General features: G+C 30.1%; 1 protein-coding gene across 5 annotated transcripts in view; it reads left to right on the forward strand.

The window, feature by feature from the left end:
• Positions 1-13,867, forward strand: part of LOC136989037 (guanine nucleotide exchange factor DBS-like) — a 177,298-nt gene that overhangs the window by 128,879 nt on the left and 34,552 nt on the right. For all 5 annotated transcript variants that reach the window (XM_067287089.1, XM_067287088.1, XM_067287090.1 and 2 more), the window contains 6 exons: positions 2,203-2,269; positions 2,350-2,465; positions 4,224-4,293; positions 7,100-7,198; positions 7,325-7,417; positions 7,497-7,622. In XM_067287089.1, coding sequence (XP_067143190.1) covers positions 2,203-2,269; positions 2,350-2,465; positions 4,224-4,293; positions 7,100-7,198; positions 7,325-7,417; positions 7,497-7,622 — 571 coding nt within the window. The remainder of the gene's footprint in view (positions 1-2,202; positions 2,270-2,349; positions 2,466-4,223; positions 4,294-7,099; positions 7,199-7,324; positions 7,418-7,496; positions 7,623-13,867) is intronic.

The raw sequence follows: 13,867 nt of genomic DNA on the forward strand, positions 1-13,867 counted from the left end.
GTGCTTTCCAGGATGTCTAGGATTTTCAAAGCATGTATTTTCATGGTCAACTTTGAGATAGTTCCATACCTTTGAATTTTTTCCTCCCCTGATCACACACAACACCAACAACTATAAAACCTGCACTCTGAACTTAGGTGAATTATTGAAAGAAATAATAACTAGTCATAGTGGTATCAAAGTCATAATATAAAGGCTGTTTCCAATTCCCACAGAGAGCACAAGCCATTACTACCTGCACCTGACTGTGAGGTCCAAAAAACTTTGTCCATCTCTTGGTCATAACAGAGTCTGGAGTCAACATTCATTTCATCAAAGCTCAGAATGCAGAAAGATTCTATTACTGTGAGACTCAGATTTCATCTTCATTATTTGCAAAACATCATGCAGTAGCAATGAAAAGATGAAGAAACCCATCTCCTTAAAGTAGAAAGTGCAGGTAAAGGGATTTCAAGGCTTTTTCTCATATACACAACACTTCCTAGACAAAGAACGCAGAGTCAGTGCTTTTGCTATGGTTTCTTTTGTCCAATATAGCTTCCTTTTTTGTGTTTTGGTAAATATTTTTTCAAAATATTATTTATTTTCTCATTCACTTTATATTTTTTACTTTTTAATAATTTTAATTTTTGTTTTTTCTCAGGAAGAGACAACTGTAATAATTTATTTGTTTCTTTTCAGGGTAAATATTTCCCTTTTCAAGTGATCAATTTGTTTTTGCATTTGCTAAATCCAGTTTTTTTTGCTAATTTCACTTCCAGAGAAGGCTCATTTATAGGTTCAGTTTCAGTACCCTTTGTCAATTTTATTATTTTTTTTTGTGAAAGATGGGACAGTCTGTTCAGTGCATGTTTCCGATTCTCTCGCTGTGTATATCTTATTGTTTTGTCATGTATTTTCTCTACTATCTCTGACATACATTGGACATCCGAAGATTAACAGGAGCTAGATTTAAAGATGGCACAACATCAGGCTTTAAGTGTCTCCTGGAAGGTATATATAAGAGTTCTGCTTTTAGATCTCTCTCATAGTCGTGTTTAAGGAAGTGTGCACTGCAAACTGTTCCATTTTCAACATTGACTTTGTCCTCTCATTTGCAGGCGTGAATCCACTTACTTCTAAGAGTAGGATGCTTAGGGAAAGAATGATAAATTACATTACTTACTTTAGTCTTTTGATTGTAATTTTCACACAACACACAAATTTGTACTGCCACACAACAGTTTGGCATTATTCAACTTGATTAAGGAACATGTAACTAAAAAATTCACATGTCAACACACTACTATTTAACAAATACTTTGAAAATATTAAATTTCACTGTATACTTGTATTTTGAACACCCACCAAAACTTAATTTTGAATGTAAACGAACAAAGATCACCACAGTATGTCAAAAGCTTGTGTTTCTTGATGGTGATGTCATTGCACAATGATTAAAAGAGAAACCTACTGCATACTCAAAATGAGCATCCCCTGGGTCATGACAATGATCAAGCTCAGAATTATGCCAATCAGGAATGGACCATTATCTTAGAAATGCAGGGTGGTTAGAATTAAATTGACAGTATTCAGACATGTGAAGCAGGCTCTGCATGAATTGAATGAAACTCTGTACACATGCAATGCAGATTATGGGGAAGAGATTTACAAGGATGAAAAATTAGTTGAAATTTTTAGCACCAGGTAAAAATGTGGCACTGCAAGGATGACAATTATAAGACACATGAACAAAATTTTATTAGAAGAATAAAATTACATTTTACATATTTACAGTATGTGTTGAATATAGGATCCTTCTCTGTTCACCTCATGTTGAAATCATAAAACTGCATTATCAACTACTGCACATTTCAGGAGGAATCTAAGAGACATGATGCACTATGTGGCCTACAGCTCTGACACGAGTGCATGTGTCCTGATACACAATCTTTCAAATAACCCCACAGCCAGAAATATGTTTTTGACTGAATAGCAGTACATTGTGTCTGAGCACTTGTAGGTAAAACAATGGATGTTAAGTTCAAGCATGATTAAGCACATTACTGCATAATATGCATAGGTTATATTACTGTTAACTTTTGTTTTTCACTTTAATATGATCAAAATATTTTAATAGAAATTAAGAAAAATTAAAACATAAATATAAAAATAAGATATATGTTCTAAAAAATATTTAATAATGAAAAATATAATTTTTAGTCATGTAATGACAGAACTGATTGAAACAGAAAAAGCATATGTTTCAGAACTTACCAGCATTATTCAGGTAGTCAATTTTATAATTTTTAATATAAATTATTATATTTACAAAAACAATAAATATTATATCTTTCCTGATTAAATTAGGGATACAAATATCAAATGGATAGCCCAGCAATGAGAGATCTCGTTCCATCCGCTTTTTATGGTAAAACTGAAGTTCTTTTTGGAAACATAGAAGATCTTTGCCAATTTCATAAAGAGTAAGTTTTTCGTAAAATGACAAATGATGCTTCTGAAATTGTTCAATAGAGATTACTTTTATTTTATAAATGGTTATTAATGAAAAAATGAATATCATTATTTTATAATTATGGTAATATAAATATTAATATTTTACAACATAAGTATATGTAATAATATAAAAATATAAATTACACTTTGGGCAACACAGATGACAAAAGTATGACTGACGTCTTCAATGTCATGATGTAAAACAGGTTGGCGATGTGGCACCTGTGGTGCATTTTAGATGCACCCTCTAGGACCATAGTCATGCAAGCACAAATATATATACATATACTTGTAATTTAATTTAATTTTGTGTTATTTTATGTATGTACTTTTAACTTTCATTTTTTAGATATTACATTGCATGTATAATCGTTATTTTGTATAAATATACATATTTCAAAACATAATTATTTTGTTTATTTATTACAACATTGTTTTTTTTTTCCAAAAATTAAACTATGTGCCCTCGATGGTTTTTAAAATTTTTATTGCACCCTTAGTAACAAAAAGGTTGCCAACCCAACATAAAATATTTCTTGTAAATATTAATAATACTTTTTGATTTAATAATAATAAGAATTTAAAGAATATTTAAATTATTGTTTCAGATTAGTGTATAATAGGATAATTTTCAAATCACTTTGTAAATTTATAAAGGTTTTAAAAATCTAAATTTTAAAATTGTTTTATCATTTGAAAGTTAATTTATTCTAATTTTTAGAATAGTAAATCAAACAAAATTGGTAAATGATAATCAATTTCAATAATTTTTATTAAAGATATTTGGTTTCTTAAACTATATACAGTATTTTCATGCTTTTAACCTGCAAGTTATCTGTGTTTAAAAAGCAGTTTGAAAATGTACAGGGTATACATGAGGATGAGTTATGCAAAGGTTTTATTCTTGTTCTATCAGTTTTCAACAGGTTATATACCATCAAGAGTTATATACATGAAAATACAGTCAAACCTGTTTTTATGCGCTCTTTTTATGTGCGATTTTTTTAATGCAAATTTTTAATTTGTGCGGTATAGTTGGCGACTAGTCTCGTGCGATTCGTCATGTCTCACGTTGACTTATTATAGCTAAATAAACTTATTATAGCATAAATGCACTTATTATAGTAATATTATTGCATGAATATGCGAAAAATGAAATAATTTACTTTTTAAGTCAACAAAACACCACCTGGACAAAAATATGTAAAACAGACGATAGACCAGACGATGCAGTCAAGTGCTGACATCTGTTGTCAATAAATTCTATTTCGTACGGTTTTGAGTTATTTTCTATGTGAGACTTTTTTATGCGGTCCCTGTTGACCGCATAAAAAAATTATTTTTTAATTGTGTTGCGAAAACTATTATTTACAGCCATTCGTGAAGTTTCGTGAGATTTTTTTTAATGCGTTTTTTTTAATGCGGTCCCTATCCCCCGCATAAAAACAGGTTTGACTGTACAGGCTTATTATAAATACTTAAAATGATGTCAAAGTTTTGAGTTTTTTAAAATTTTATTATATTTCAATTTCATATAAAAGTAGCCAATACTATTATTATAGCACTATTATAACTAAAACAAAACCTATTAAATTTTCAACAGAAAGCTACAGATGCTTTTATTCAAATTTTCTATTCCAAATGTTATAGAAACTACAGTACTATTATAACTATTATAAGTAGTAAATATTCGCATTCAATATATTGATTTGTGTTTTTTTTTACAGTGTCTTCCTACGAGATTTACAACAATACAGTAACACTCCTGAATTGGTTGGAGGATGCTTTGTTCAAAGGGTAAACAAGATCATTTTTATAAAATATTTTCATGAGTTCTCTGTAAATTTCAGTTTTTTTTTTTTTTTTTTTTTTTTTTTTTGTTTATAATAAGTGGCTAACTTACCTTCAAATAACTTCAATAACTCCATAAATTATTTTATCTTACAGAATGCTTAAAACAGTTTTGTTTTAATGTTACAATTGACAATAGAATTGAAGTTGCTTCAAATATATTTTAAAATTTAGAAATCTTACTTCAACAATGCTCAAATGTTTGTTTATAGTAGTTGAAAATATAGAAAATTTTATTTCATATACATTTGTAGAATAACAACATAGTTATATGTGTTAAATATCAAAACTTTTTAGGAGTAATTTTATTGGAATTAACCTATATTATATTTTAATTACTTTCATCTTAATTTTCTACAATTCAAAAATATGTATAGTTTGCACAATGAAAGATTACATTTAGTCAATACCAACTATGACTATCTTAGGGGAGGTATGATGATGGGATGTTGTAGCAAAATTACCACAAAACTATATGTGTGAGTACTTAAGCTGACCCTTTATAGCCTGTAACAAAAGTGAACCTTTTGTAGCCTAGGGATAATTGGAAAAGTAGGGGAGGACTGGATGGGTGATTTATGTATTTAACAGTCAGTCATATTCATTTTTATTTCAATTACTTGCTTCTGGAGATTTTTTCCAAAATAATGAGTGCTTCCATCAAAAAAGGAAAGCCTTTAAATTGCCAGGTTCACAGAATAGTATGCAATGTGCATAGATTTATGGATGAACAACAAAAATATTTGTTGCTTCTTAATGATTTTATATTGATGATTAGACTAGAGAACCAGTTGTTGAATAGTGTATAGTAGTGAACTAGTGTATAGATATGTTTGGATTTTGCATGCAGTTTAATATTTTATCTAATTTTGCCTTAATTAAAAACAGCCCGAATCTATAACTCATGAGCTTAAATAATGATCAAATTTTTTCTTAATTCTTTATAATCATGTTTAAATATATTGCTACATTATTAAACAATTACATGATTAAACTGACTTTACATTTCATCACAAATTACATAGTCCTTTTTTCAAGATAAACATACTGTATATAATAGAAAATATAAAAGTGTATATTTTCCATTTAATTAAATTTTTACCACACTTCTCAAATTTCCTGAATATTACTTTGTGAATTACCAGTAAAATTTTCATTCAAAATCATAACATCTTGCACTCTGGTTTTGACCTGCAACATTTTATTATCTGCTCTTTTCTCATCTCACTTCTTTATGCATGATCTATGAAAAAAAAATATTCCTTTGCTCATTAACATTTTTTGCTCTGAAAATTTTTTTTCTATGTAACTGCAGACTAGATTGTTTTTACCCCTCAGGCTACAAGAGGAACTTGTATAGAAAAACCAGTCAAACAACATTTTCTTGGCCAATTTTGGCCGATTTCATGTTTACAGAGTTAAGCAATAGTTAATTCACCTCAGATAAAGGGCCATTTCTGTAAGTGAAGATTGTTTGTTTGTTTGTCACTGGTGATTGTGAAATGACAGATTTGTGAAGATAGAAGTTTTTTGTATTCTTCAATAATCTTGTTAGTGTTTGAGAGAAAAAGAGATAGGTTTGACAACTTTAATCCAAGTTGTCAACTTGGTTTCCAAGTGTAGGTGACTGTATTACAACCAATGACAAAATTAAACTGTCTATTTAATGTTGGAATAATACTAATTGAACCTATCCTTTGCAGCACTCATGTAGTCCCAAAAGGACTGTTACAGGTCCTTACCACTGTGTGTCCCCACTGTTTAGCCAGTTCATCAATAATGAATTTCTTTTTGCCACAATTTGACTTTTTCAGAAGCTCAAGTTTCAGAAAGCCATCGTCACATTCTCCATCATGACTTCAAAGCTACTTGATGATCTCTGATTTCCTGTTTTGGCTGATGGGGGGCCTTGTTGATTTGAACAGTGGTAACAGACATTGTTCTTCACAATAATTTAATTTTTAGGCATATTTGGGTTTTTAAGAAGCTGTTCTACAAACCAACATTGAAAATTTTGTCAAGATATTCCTCAACTTTTGTTTTAGATGTGAAAATCAAATCAGTATAAATCTGTCTTCTGTGTCTGCATGAATGACAATTAGTCTTTTTTCTTTTGACACAGGGACAGAAATACCCAAAAGGTCATCAACAGTTGTGTCCATTTATGATTTTGACTGCATATGGCTCATCAAAATCCATGTTTCATCAAGCCAGACAACAGGATGATTCTGCATTCATTTTTATCAAATAACTACAATTTCTTCACTGAGAAACAATATGCAGAGTTTCACAGAAATTTTCTACCATTTAGCTTATTTCACCTAAAACCTAGCTTCTGCAAGACCCATTAAAAGGAACTTTGATTAAAACAAGTTTTGACCATACCAATAATTTTGGATCAGTTCAAATCCTTTTTTAATATTCCAACTAGAGACAGATGGTTAACAACTTAAAAAATTGATGACATGATCAATATTACAACTGATAAAATTTGTACAGCTTAAGCACTCACATGTAGTAAAATTACCACAGAACTATTCCATCCCATCACCCTATGTCCTGTAAACAGACACAGTCGGTATTGACTAAGTGAAATCTTTTATTGCATTAACTATATGTAAGCTTGATAGTTCTTAATAACAAAGCCAAATTTGAGAGTAATATATCATAAAATGATTAATTTAAATAGCTATTTTAAAATGAAAAAATACATAACATAATTATTAATTTGAAAATTTTAATTTTATTTTAGAGGGAGACTTTTCACAAACTCTATAGTACATACTGCTTGAATAAACCTAAGTCAGAAGCACTCAGGAGACAATGTGGTGATGATAATCCATTTTTTAAGGTCTTAATTTTTAAATTAAATTAAAATTGTAATCATATTTAACATCATATTATTGAATATGAATGTAAATTAAAAATATGAAATTTAAGAATAATTTACTAAATATTTTAAAATGATATTTGTTAGGAATGTCAAAAAAATCTGGGTCATAAATTACCTTTAGGAGCTTATTTGCTGAAACCAGTACAAAGGATAACCAAATACCAATTATTATTAAAGGTACTTCACATATTATAAATATTATCATGTATATTAACATATTTTATTTTTCAATCTAATATAAATAATTTTATTAAAGGATCTTTTGAAGTATTCAGAAGAAGGACCTGGTCAAAATGAATTACAAGAATCGGTGGATGCCATGCTAGGTGTTTTGAAATATGTTAATGATAGCATGCACCAAATAGCTATTACTGGATTTCATGTTAGTGATTTATTTATAATCTTTGCAATGATGATATTAATTTGGAGCAGTGTTTTTCAACTTCTTGTCTGCAGAAAAACATTTGACAGTACTGAAATTAGCACAGTTAATTATGGGTGATATTTAAATAGTAATATAGAGTTACTGTACATAGTTTGTTATATACAGTAACTCTAAATCAGTATTTCTCAACCTCTAACGAATTGTTGCCCCCTATTAAAAAACAAAAACCTTAATATTTCCAGCAATAAAAACTATTTAATAATAACGTTTTCGACTGATGATGGCTGTTTAAAACAATCGAAAACATTATTATTAAATAGTTTTTATTGCTGGAAACATTAAGGTTTTTGTTTTTTAATAGTTTATTTTTCCAGTAGCTGATTTACTTATTGTTGCCCCCTTCAATAAAACTGTTACATAGTATCGCCCCCTTCACTTCAAAAAGAATTTTTTGGGCGTTAGCCTCGGCCTCAAATTTGTATTGCATTGAATAGACTAGTGACTAGTATAATGTTATTTGTTTAAATATTGTACGATATAACAAATAAAATATCTAATTATTCTTAATATAATGTTGCCCAAAAAATTGCCCAAAAAATTGTTTTTGTCCCCCAGAATATAAATTGTTACTAATCGCCCTCAACATAAAAAATCGCCCTTGTTGAGAAACACTGCTCTAAAATAAACATATATAAGCATAATTACTGGTCCACGTAAAATTATCCATAATTTTACTGGTCCAAAATGAGAAAAAGATTGAGAAACACTAGTTTAGAGAATGTCCACAAACCGCATAGTCCAATTGAAGGGGATAGGGGTAAATCGGCAGTTAGTATGGACTACTATAATGGAGGAGGGTTCTAGATCTGGTTATGTAGCTAGCCTCTTAAAAAAATTGTTCCAAGTTTCAATATACAGTGGAACCTTGGTATATGACTTTAATCCGTTCCTGATGTTTGGACTTATACCGAATAGGACGTATACCAAACCAACCTTTCCCATAGGAAGTAATGTAAAAATGATTAATCTGTTCTCATGTAAATAAAATCCCTCTTGATATGATATATTAATGGGGTTGTAAAATAATTTAAACACTGTTTGAGCACATTAATAAAAAAATAAATTTTATTATAGATTTTCTAAAGTTATTACAATATATTGTATTATATTATTTAAATCATTAAATCAAAATCAAATCAAATCAAACTCTCCTTAATACTAATAATCTGTTTAGAAATTGATTAAACCCCTTTCGCAATGTTAACAGATTTAATAATGTCTTTATTTTTCACAATTGTCGATATCGTCATTCTCGGTATGCAACAGTTAAATCTCGAACACCCATGCCACCTTCATATTTCTTAACAATCTCTTTTTTTCAGTTCCATTGTGATTCTAGTCATTTTTTTAGTTTTCTGTTGCTTTTCATTTGCATTTTTGCAATTCATGATTAATGAAAATAATAAAATTTTACTTACAAATTAAAATCAGAAAAAAATTAACAAAGTTATAAACCATGGGACACGAACGTCTAGTCTGGTCTAGTACACCGATAGTGCTACTTGTTCATAGATGGCGCGTATAATTGAATTAAGTCATATACCGAACAAAAGTCGTATACCGAGCAAAATTTGTTTCGTCCAAACAGGACGTATTCCGAATTGGACGTATTCTAAAGCAGACATATACCGAGGTTCCACTGTAGCCTATTGTTAGAAGTGATCATAGATATGATGTATGAGCATGAACAGTATCAGAGAAACTATTAACAGAACAGAAGGGGCAATAAATCAGCAATATTGATCAAGAACCAGTGATGCAATAGCAGAGTGCGTTTATGTAATTGCACAGTTATAATTATTTAATTTAATTCATTATTATAAAAAATTAATACAGAATGATATACAATATAGTTACAAGAGTAACATAAAAATGCATATTCTGTCAGTGGCGTGCCGTCATTGGAAGCGATGGAAGCGCCGATTCCACCTTCCAATGACTTTCCCTTGAATTTTATAAAATATAAATTTTCATATTTTAACGTACTTTGAATTAATTAAAATTAATATTTTATTATAACTGCATTATGTATCTTTTACAAATTTCTATACTACATGTGAAAAAAAAACGATATGATTGCTATTGTATATTCGAATAATTCGGTGGCGGAAGGAATGTCGAAACCGGGTCAGTCTCCAATCAGCCAGATTATATAGGCATTAGCACATGCGGTTTACAGTGCACCAACCTCACCCGGTTTAGCTGGTGGATGCTTCACACATAAAGCTTCTAACTTTATATCCCGGACCGGTTGTGGGCTGTTTAGCCGCCTGCCTGCTAGATATTCGGCCACTCTCGCCCGATTACGTGAATCACGAGTAGACTAGATCAACCGCGGGCAACCCCGGCCCGCGGGCCAGTTACGGCTCGCGAAAAGTTTCTATCCGGCCCGCGAGATCTTTAATAGATTATTAAATTGGAAAAATAACTAATTAATAGTTAATTTTCCAATTCTTTGTAATTTTCGAAAACGATAAGAGAAATAAATGTAGTATAAACTTTTTATTTATTTATTTCATATTTGCAGACTAAAAAAATTACGAGTTACAAAAAGGCGTCAATTAACTACTACGGCCCGCGGAAAAACGTAAAATTTATTCTGGCCCGTGTTATAAAAAGGGTTGCCCACCCTAGACTAGATTTATAACAACCCAACCGATAGGAGTTTACTTGCACGTTTTTATGATAGTTCTGTATAGTTGACAGGAGTTTAAAAAAACTCCATTAAAATATTTGATATATTTATTCTGCGTTTATTCCGCTCTCCCATCTTATATTACTTACAGATTTCAATGTTAAACCAGTGATATTACGATTATAGTATGTCCCATCTGTAAGGGAATGCAGAAAAAACGTGTACAATTCTTGTATAATGTTAAAAAATTAACTGTTACTTTGGCATCATTATTTACAACCAAATTTAATGAACGAGACGTACAATGGTACAAAAAAAGCTCTAGAATTATTTTCCTTAAATGTACGATCTAAGTATCGGTTGTCATAAAAATTTCTTTCCACTTTTTTCCCAAGACTACAGATATTCGAGTACAAAGTAACTGGTTTCGAGTTATTTCTACTAAGAAGTAGTTAAATAATTAAGAGATTAGGGAATGGTGACATAAGTAAAACCCTGCTGACTTAAACAAAAGCTTAACCGAAGCAATTACTAGCTCAGTACAGTGGGGAACTGATTTCCGTGTACACCTGGTACTAAAACGAATTGCAGTAGTTAGAAAACAAATGACTATTAAGTTTAACATATTTACATCTATGGTGAGAAACGTTTAAAATTTACAACGGCCCTGTCGCGTCCTTTGAGATATACTAGTGATGCGACAAAAGAGGCATTTGACATTGACCGGTATCGGCACCCTCGGGATTTGTCATGCATGCATTCACTGTACACCTACCAAAATCGTCTCTGTTTCCATTCGTGAGCCACTCGCAGGGAGCAATTTTAACTCAGTGGATTGTTTAAATATTTAAAAATAAACAATATTTTATGTTATTTTTATATACGTTTCTTCGCAAAAGTATATTCATACAATTGAATATTTTGTACCAGGTATGTATAATTGTATATCCATCACAAATTTTATTTTACTAAGTAAGTTTTAATAATTTTATTTTTAATTTTAGCCCTTATATCATGGCTAGCGATTTAAACTGTAATTGTGATATTGAAAATTTACTTAAAAAAAGTTTTGGCTCAAGACAATATAATGAAAAAGAAGCCATTATTAAAAGAGAAAGACCAACGCCTAAATTAAATATAAGTACTTCGACAAAAAAATTTGTTCGACATTTTCACGATAAAATTTATCAAGACGTAAAATGGCTTTGTGGATGCATAAAAATGCAAAAATTGTTTTGTTGGCCTTGCCTATTATTTTCAAATGAAATTAGTGTGTGGAATAAGAATGGCTTTGACGATTTAAATAATTTGAGTAAAGCTAGAAAAAGACACGAAAATCGTAAATGTCACATCGATTCTTTCGTAAAATTGAAGCAATTTGGAAATCAAAATAGAATAGAATTTAACATTAGTAAACAATATAAAATTAATATTGAAAATTATAACAAGATAGTTACGGCTAATAGATATATTGTATCTAAATTAATAGATATTACATGCTTTTTAGCAAAGCAAGAATTGGCATTTAGAGGGCATAGGGAATGTATTGAATCTAATAACAGAGGTAATTATATTGAACTCGTTTCTTTATTAAGTACGTCAGATAATCAATTAAAAATGCATTTAGAGAAGTCTACAGTTTTTACTGGCTTATCGAACAAAATTCAAAATGAGCTCGTTAATTCGTTAGGAAACGTTTTATTGCAAGAAATTAAAAAAGAAATTGAAAACGCAAAATTTGTTGCTATAATTGTAGATGAAACAACGGACATTAGCCACAGAGCCCAGATGTCGACTGTATTTCGTTACGTGAAAGAAAACGGTAACGTCGAAGAAAGATTTGTGGGCTTTACTGATGTGAGTGAGAACAGAGACGCAAATTCGTTATTCACTCACATTAAGAGTTACTTAGACGAATTTCAATGCACTAAAAAAATTAGTGGCACAAACATATGACGGTGCTGCCGTAATGGCCGGACAACATAATGGTGTCCGAGCTAAAATTAAAGAAATATCCAAACATGCTATTTTCGTGCACTGTTATGCTCACAGATTGAACCTAGTTTTCTCTCAATCTGTTGGATATATAAAAGAATGTAAAATATTTTTTCAAACTATGACAGGATTTTCTTCATTTTTTTCTAAATCTTCTAAAAGATCTCACGCCTTAGATCTAGAAGTCAATAAGCGTTTTCCTTCAGCCACACCTATTAGATGGAATTACAATAGCAGGATTGTAAACTGCGTTATGGAGTATAAAGAAGAATTAAAACTTTTGTTGTTGAATATGGTTGAAAGTCCAGAACAATGGGATTCTGATACTACAATTGCCGCAAGAGGATTATACCATTATTTAATAGATTTTGATTTTCACTTTTTATTACTAGTTTTTCATCAAATATTTGCACATTCAGATATCCTTTTTGATATATTACAAAAAAAAATTTTAATATAGCATATTGTATTACTAGAATAAATCACTTTATTGATTTTTTACGACAGAAAAGAAATGATTTTGATTTGATTTGGGACGCTTTGAAAAAAGATGAAACTTTTTTAGAAATTCAACCAAAAAGAGGAATGAGACATACTGATATTGAGTCTAAAAAGGATTTATATAGACGTCTGTTTTATGAAATAATGGATACATTGATACAAAATTGTATTGACAGATTTGCCGACATAAAATCTCTAGAATTTTTATCACTTTTAGATTTTAATAATTTTAAATATTATGAAAAACAATTTCCCGAAGAGAGTTTTAATGCTTTACGTAAATTTTATGGAGAATTTTTTAATTTATGTAAATTACGTAGTGAATTGCAATATTTATATTCGTGTCCGGACTATATTGGCAAGTCACTCTTAGACATAAAAAATATTATAATTAATGATGACCTAAACAAAGACGTACTAATAGAATTATATGGTTTAATATCATTAATTTTTACAATACCATCTACCAGTGCGTCTGTTGAGCGTAGTTTTTCAACAATGAAGCGAATTCATACATTCGCCAGGAACACTCAGTCGGAGGAAAGATTGTCGTCACTAGCGTTGCTTTCTATAGAAAAAGAACTTTTAAATACGTTGATGGAATCAACGACGAGTGACTTTTATGATAAAGTAATTAACGACTTTGCGGGAAAACATCGCCGAATAGAGTTAATTTATAGAAAATAAAAAAAGAAACAAGTTTTTCTATAATTGTATTATGTATGTATTATTTGTATTTTAGAATTAAAGTACATAAATTGTTTATTTTTGTCATTCGCACGTACGAATGGACCCTAGACCATCACTGACGCGCAATTAACTGATTGCCCCTGAAAGTCGGCTTCTTACAGAAACACAGCTTCCCTATCATCAAATGTCACGGCACGCCACTGATTCTGTAGTTTTATATAGTGGGGCATGAATAATTACAACAGTATAATGTAAATTGTAAAAGTTAAAAGAACACCAAACAGGAAAAAACCATTTAGAAAACCAATCTGGTGTTTAAAAAATAAGATAAAATAAAAGTATTTCGAGGTTCAGCTTTTTC

The sequence above is a fragment of the Centruroides vittatus genome, unplaced genomic scaffold, assembly GCF_030686945.1.
Source record: "Centruroides vittatus isolate TY-2023 unplaced genomic scaffold, ASM3068694v2 scaffold_435, whole genome shotgun sequence".
Taxonomy (NCBI): domain Eukaryota; kingdom Metazoa; phylum Arthropoda; class Arachnida; order Scorpiones; family Buthidae; genus Centruroides; species Centruroides vittatus.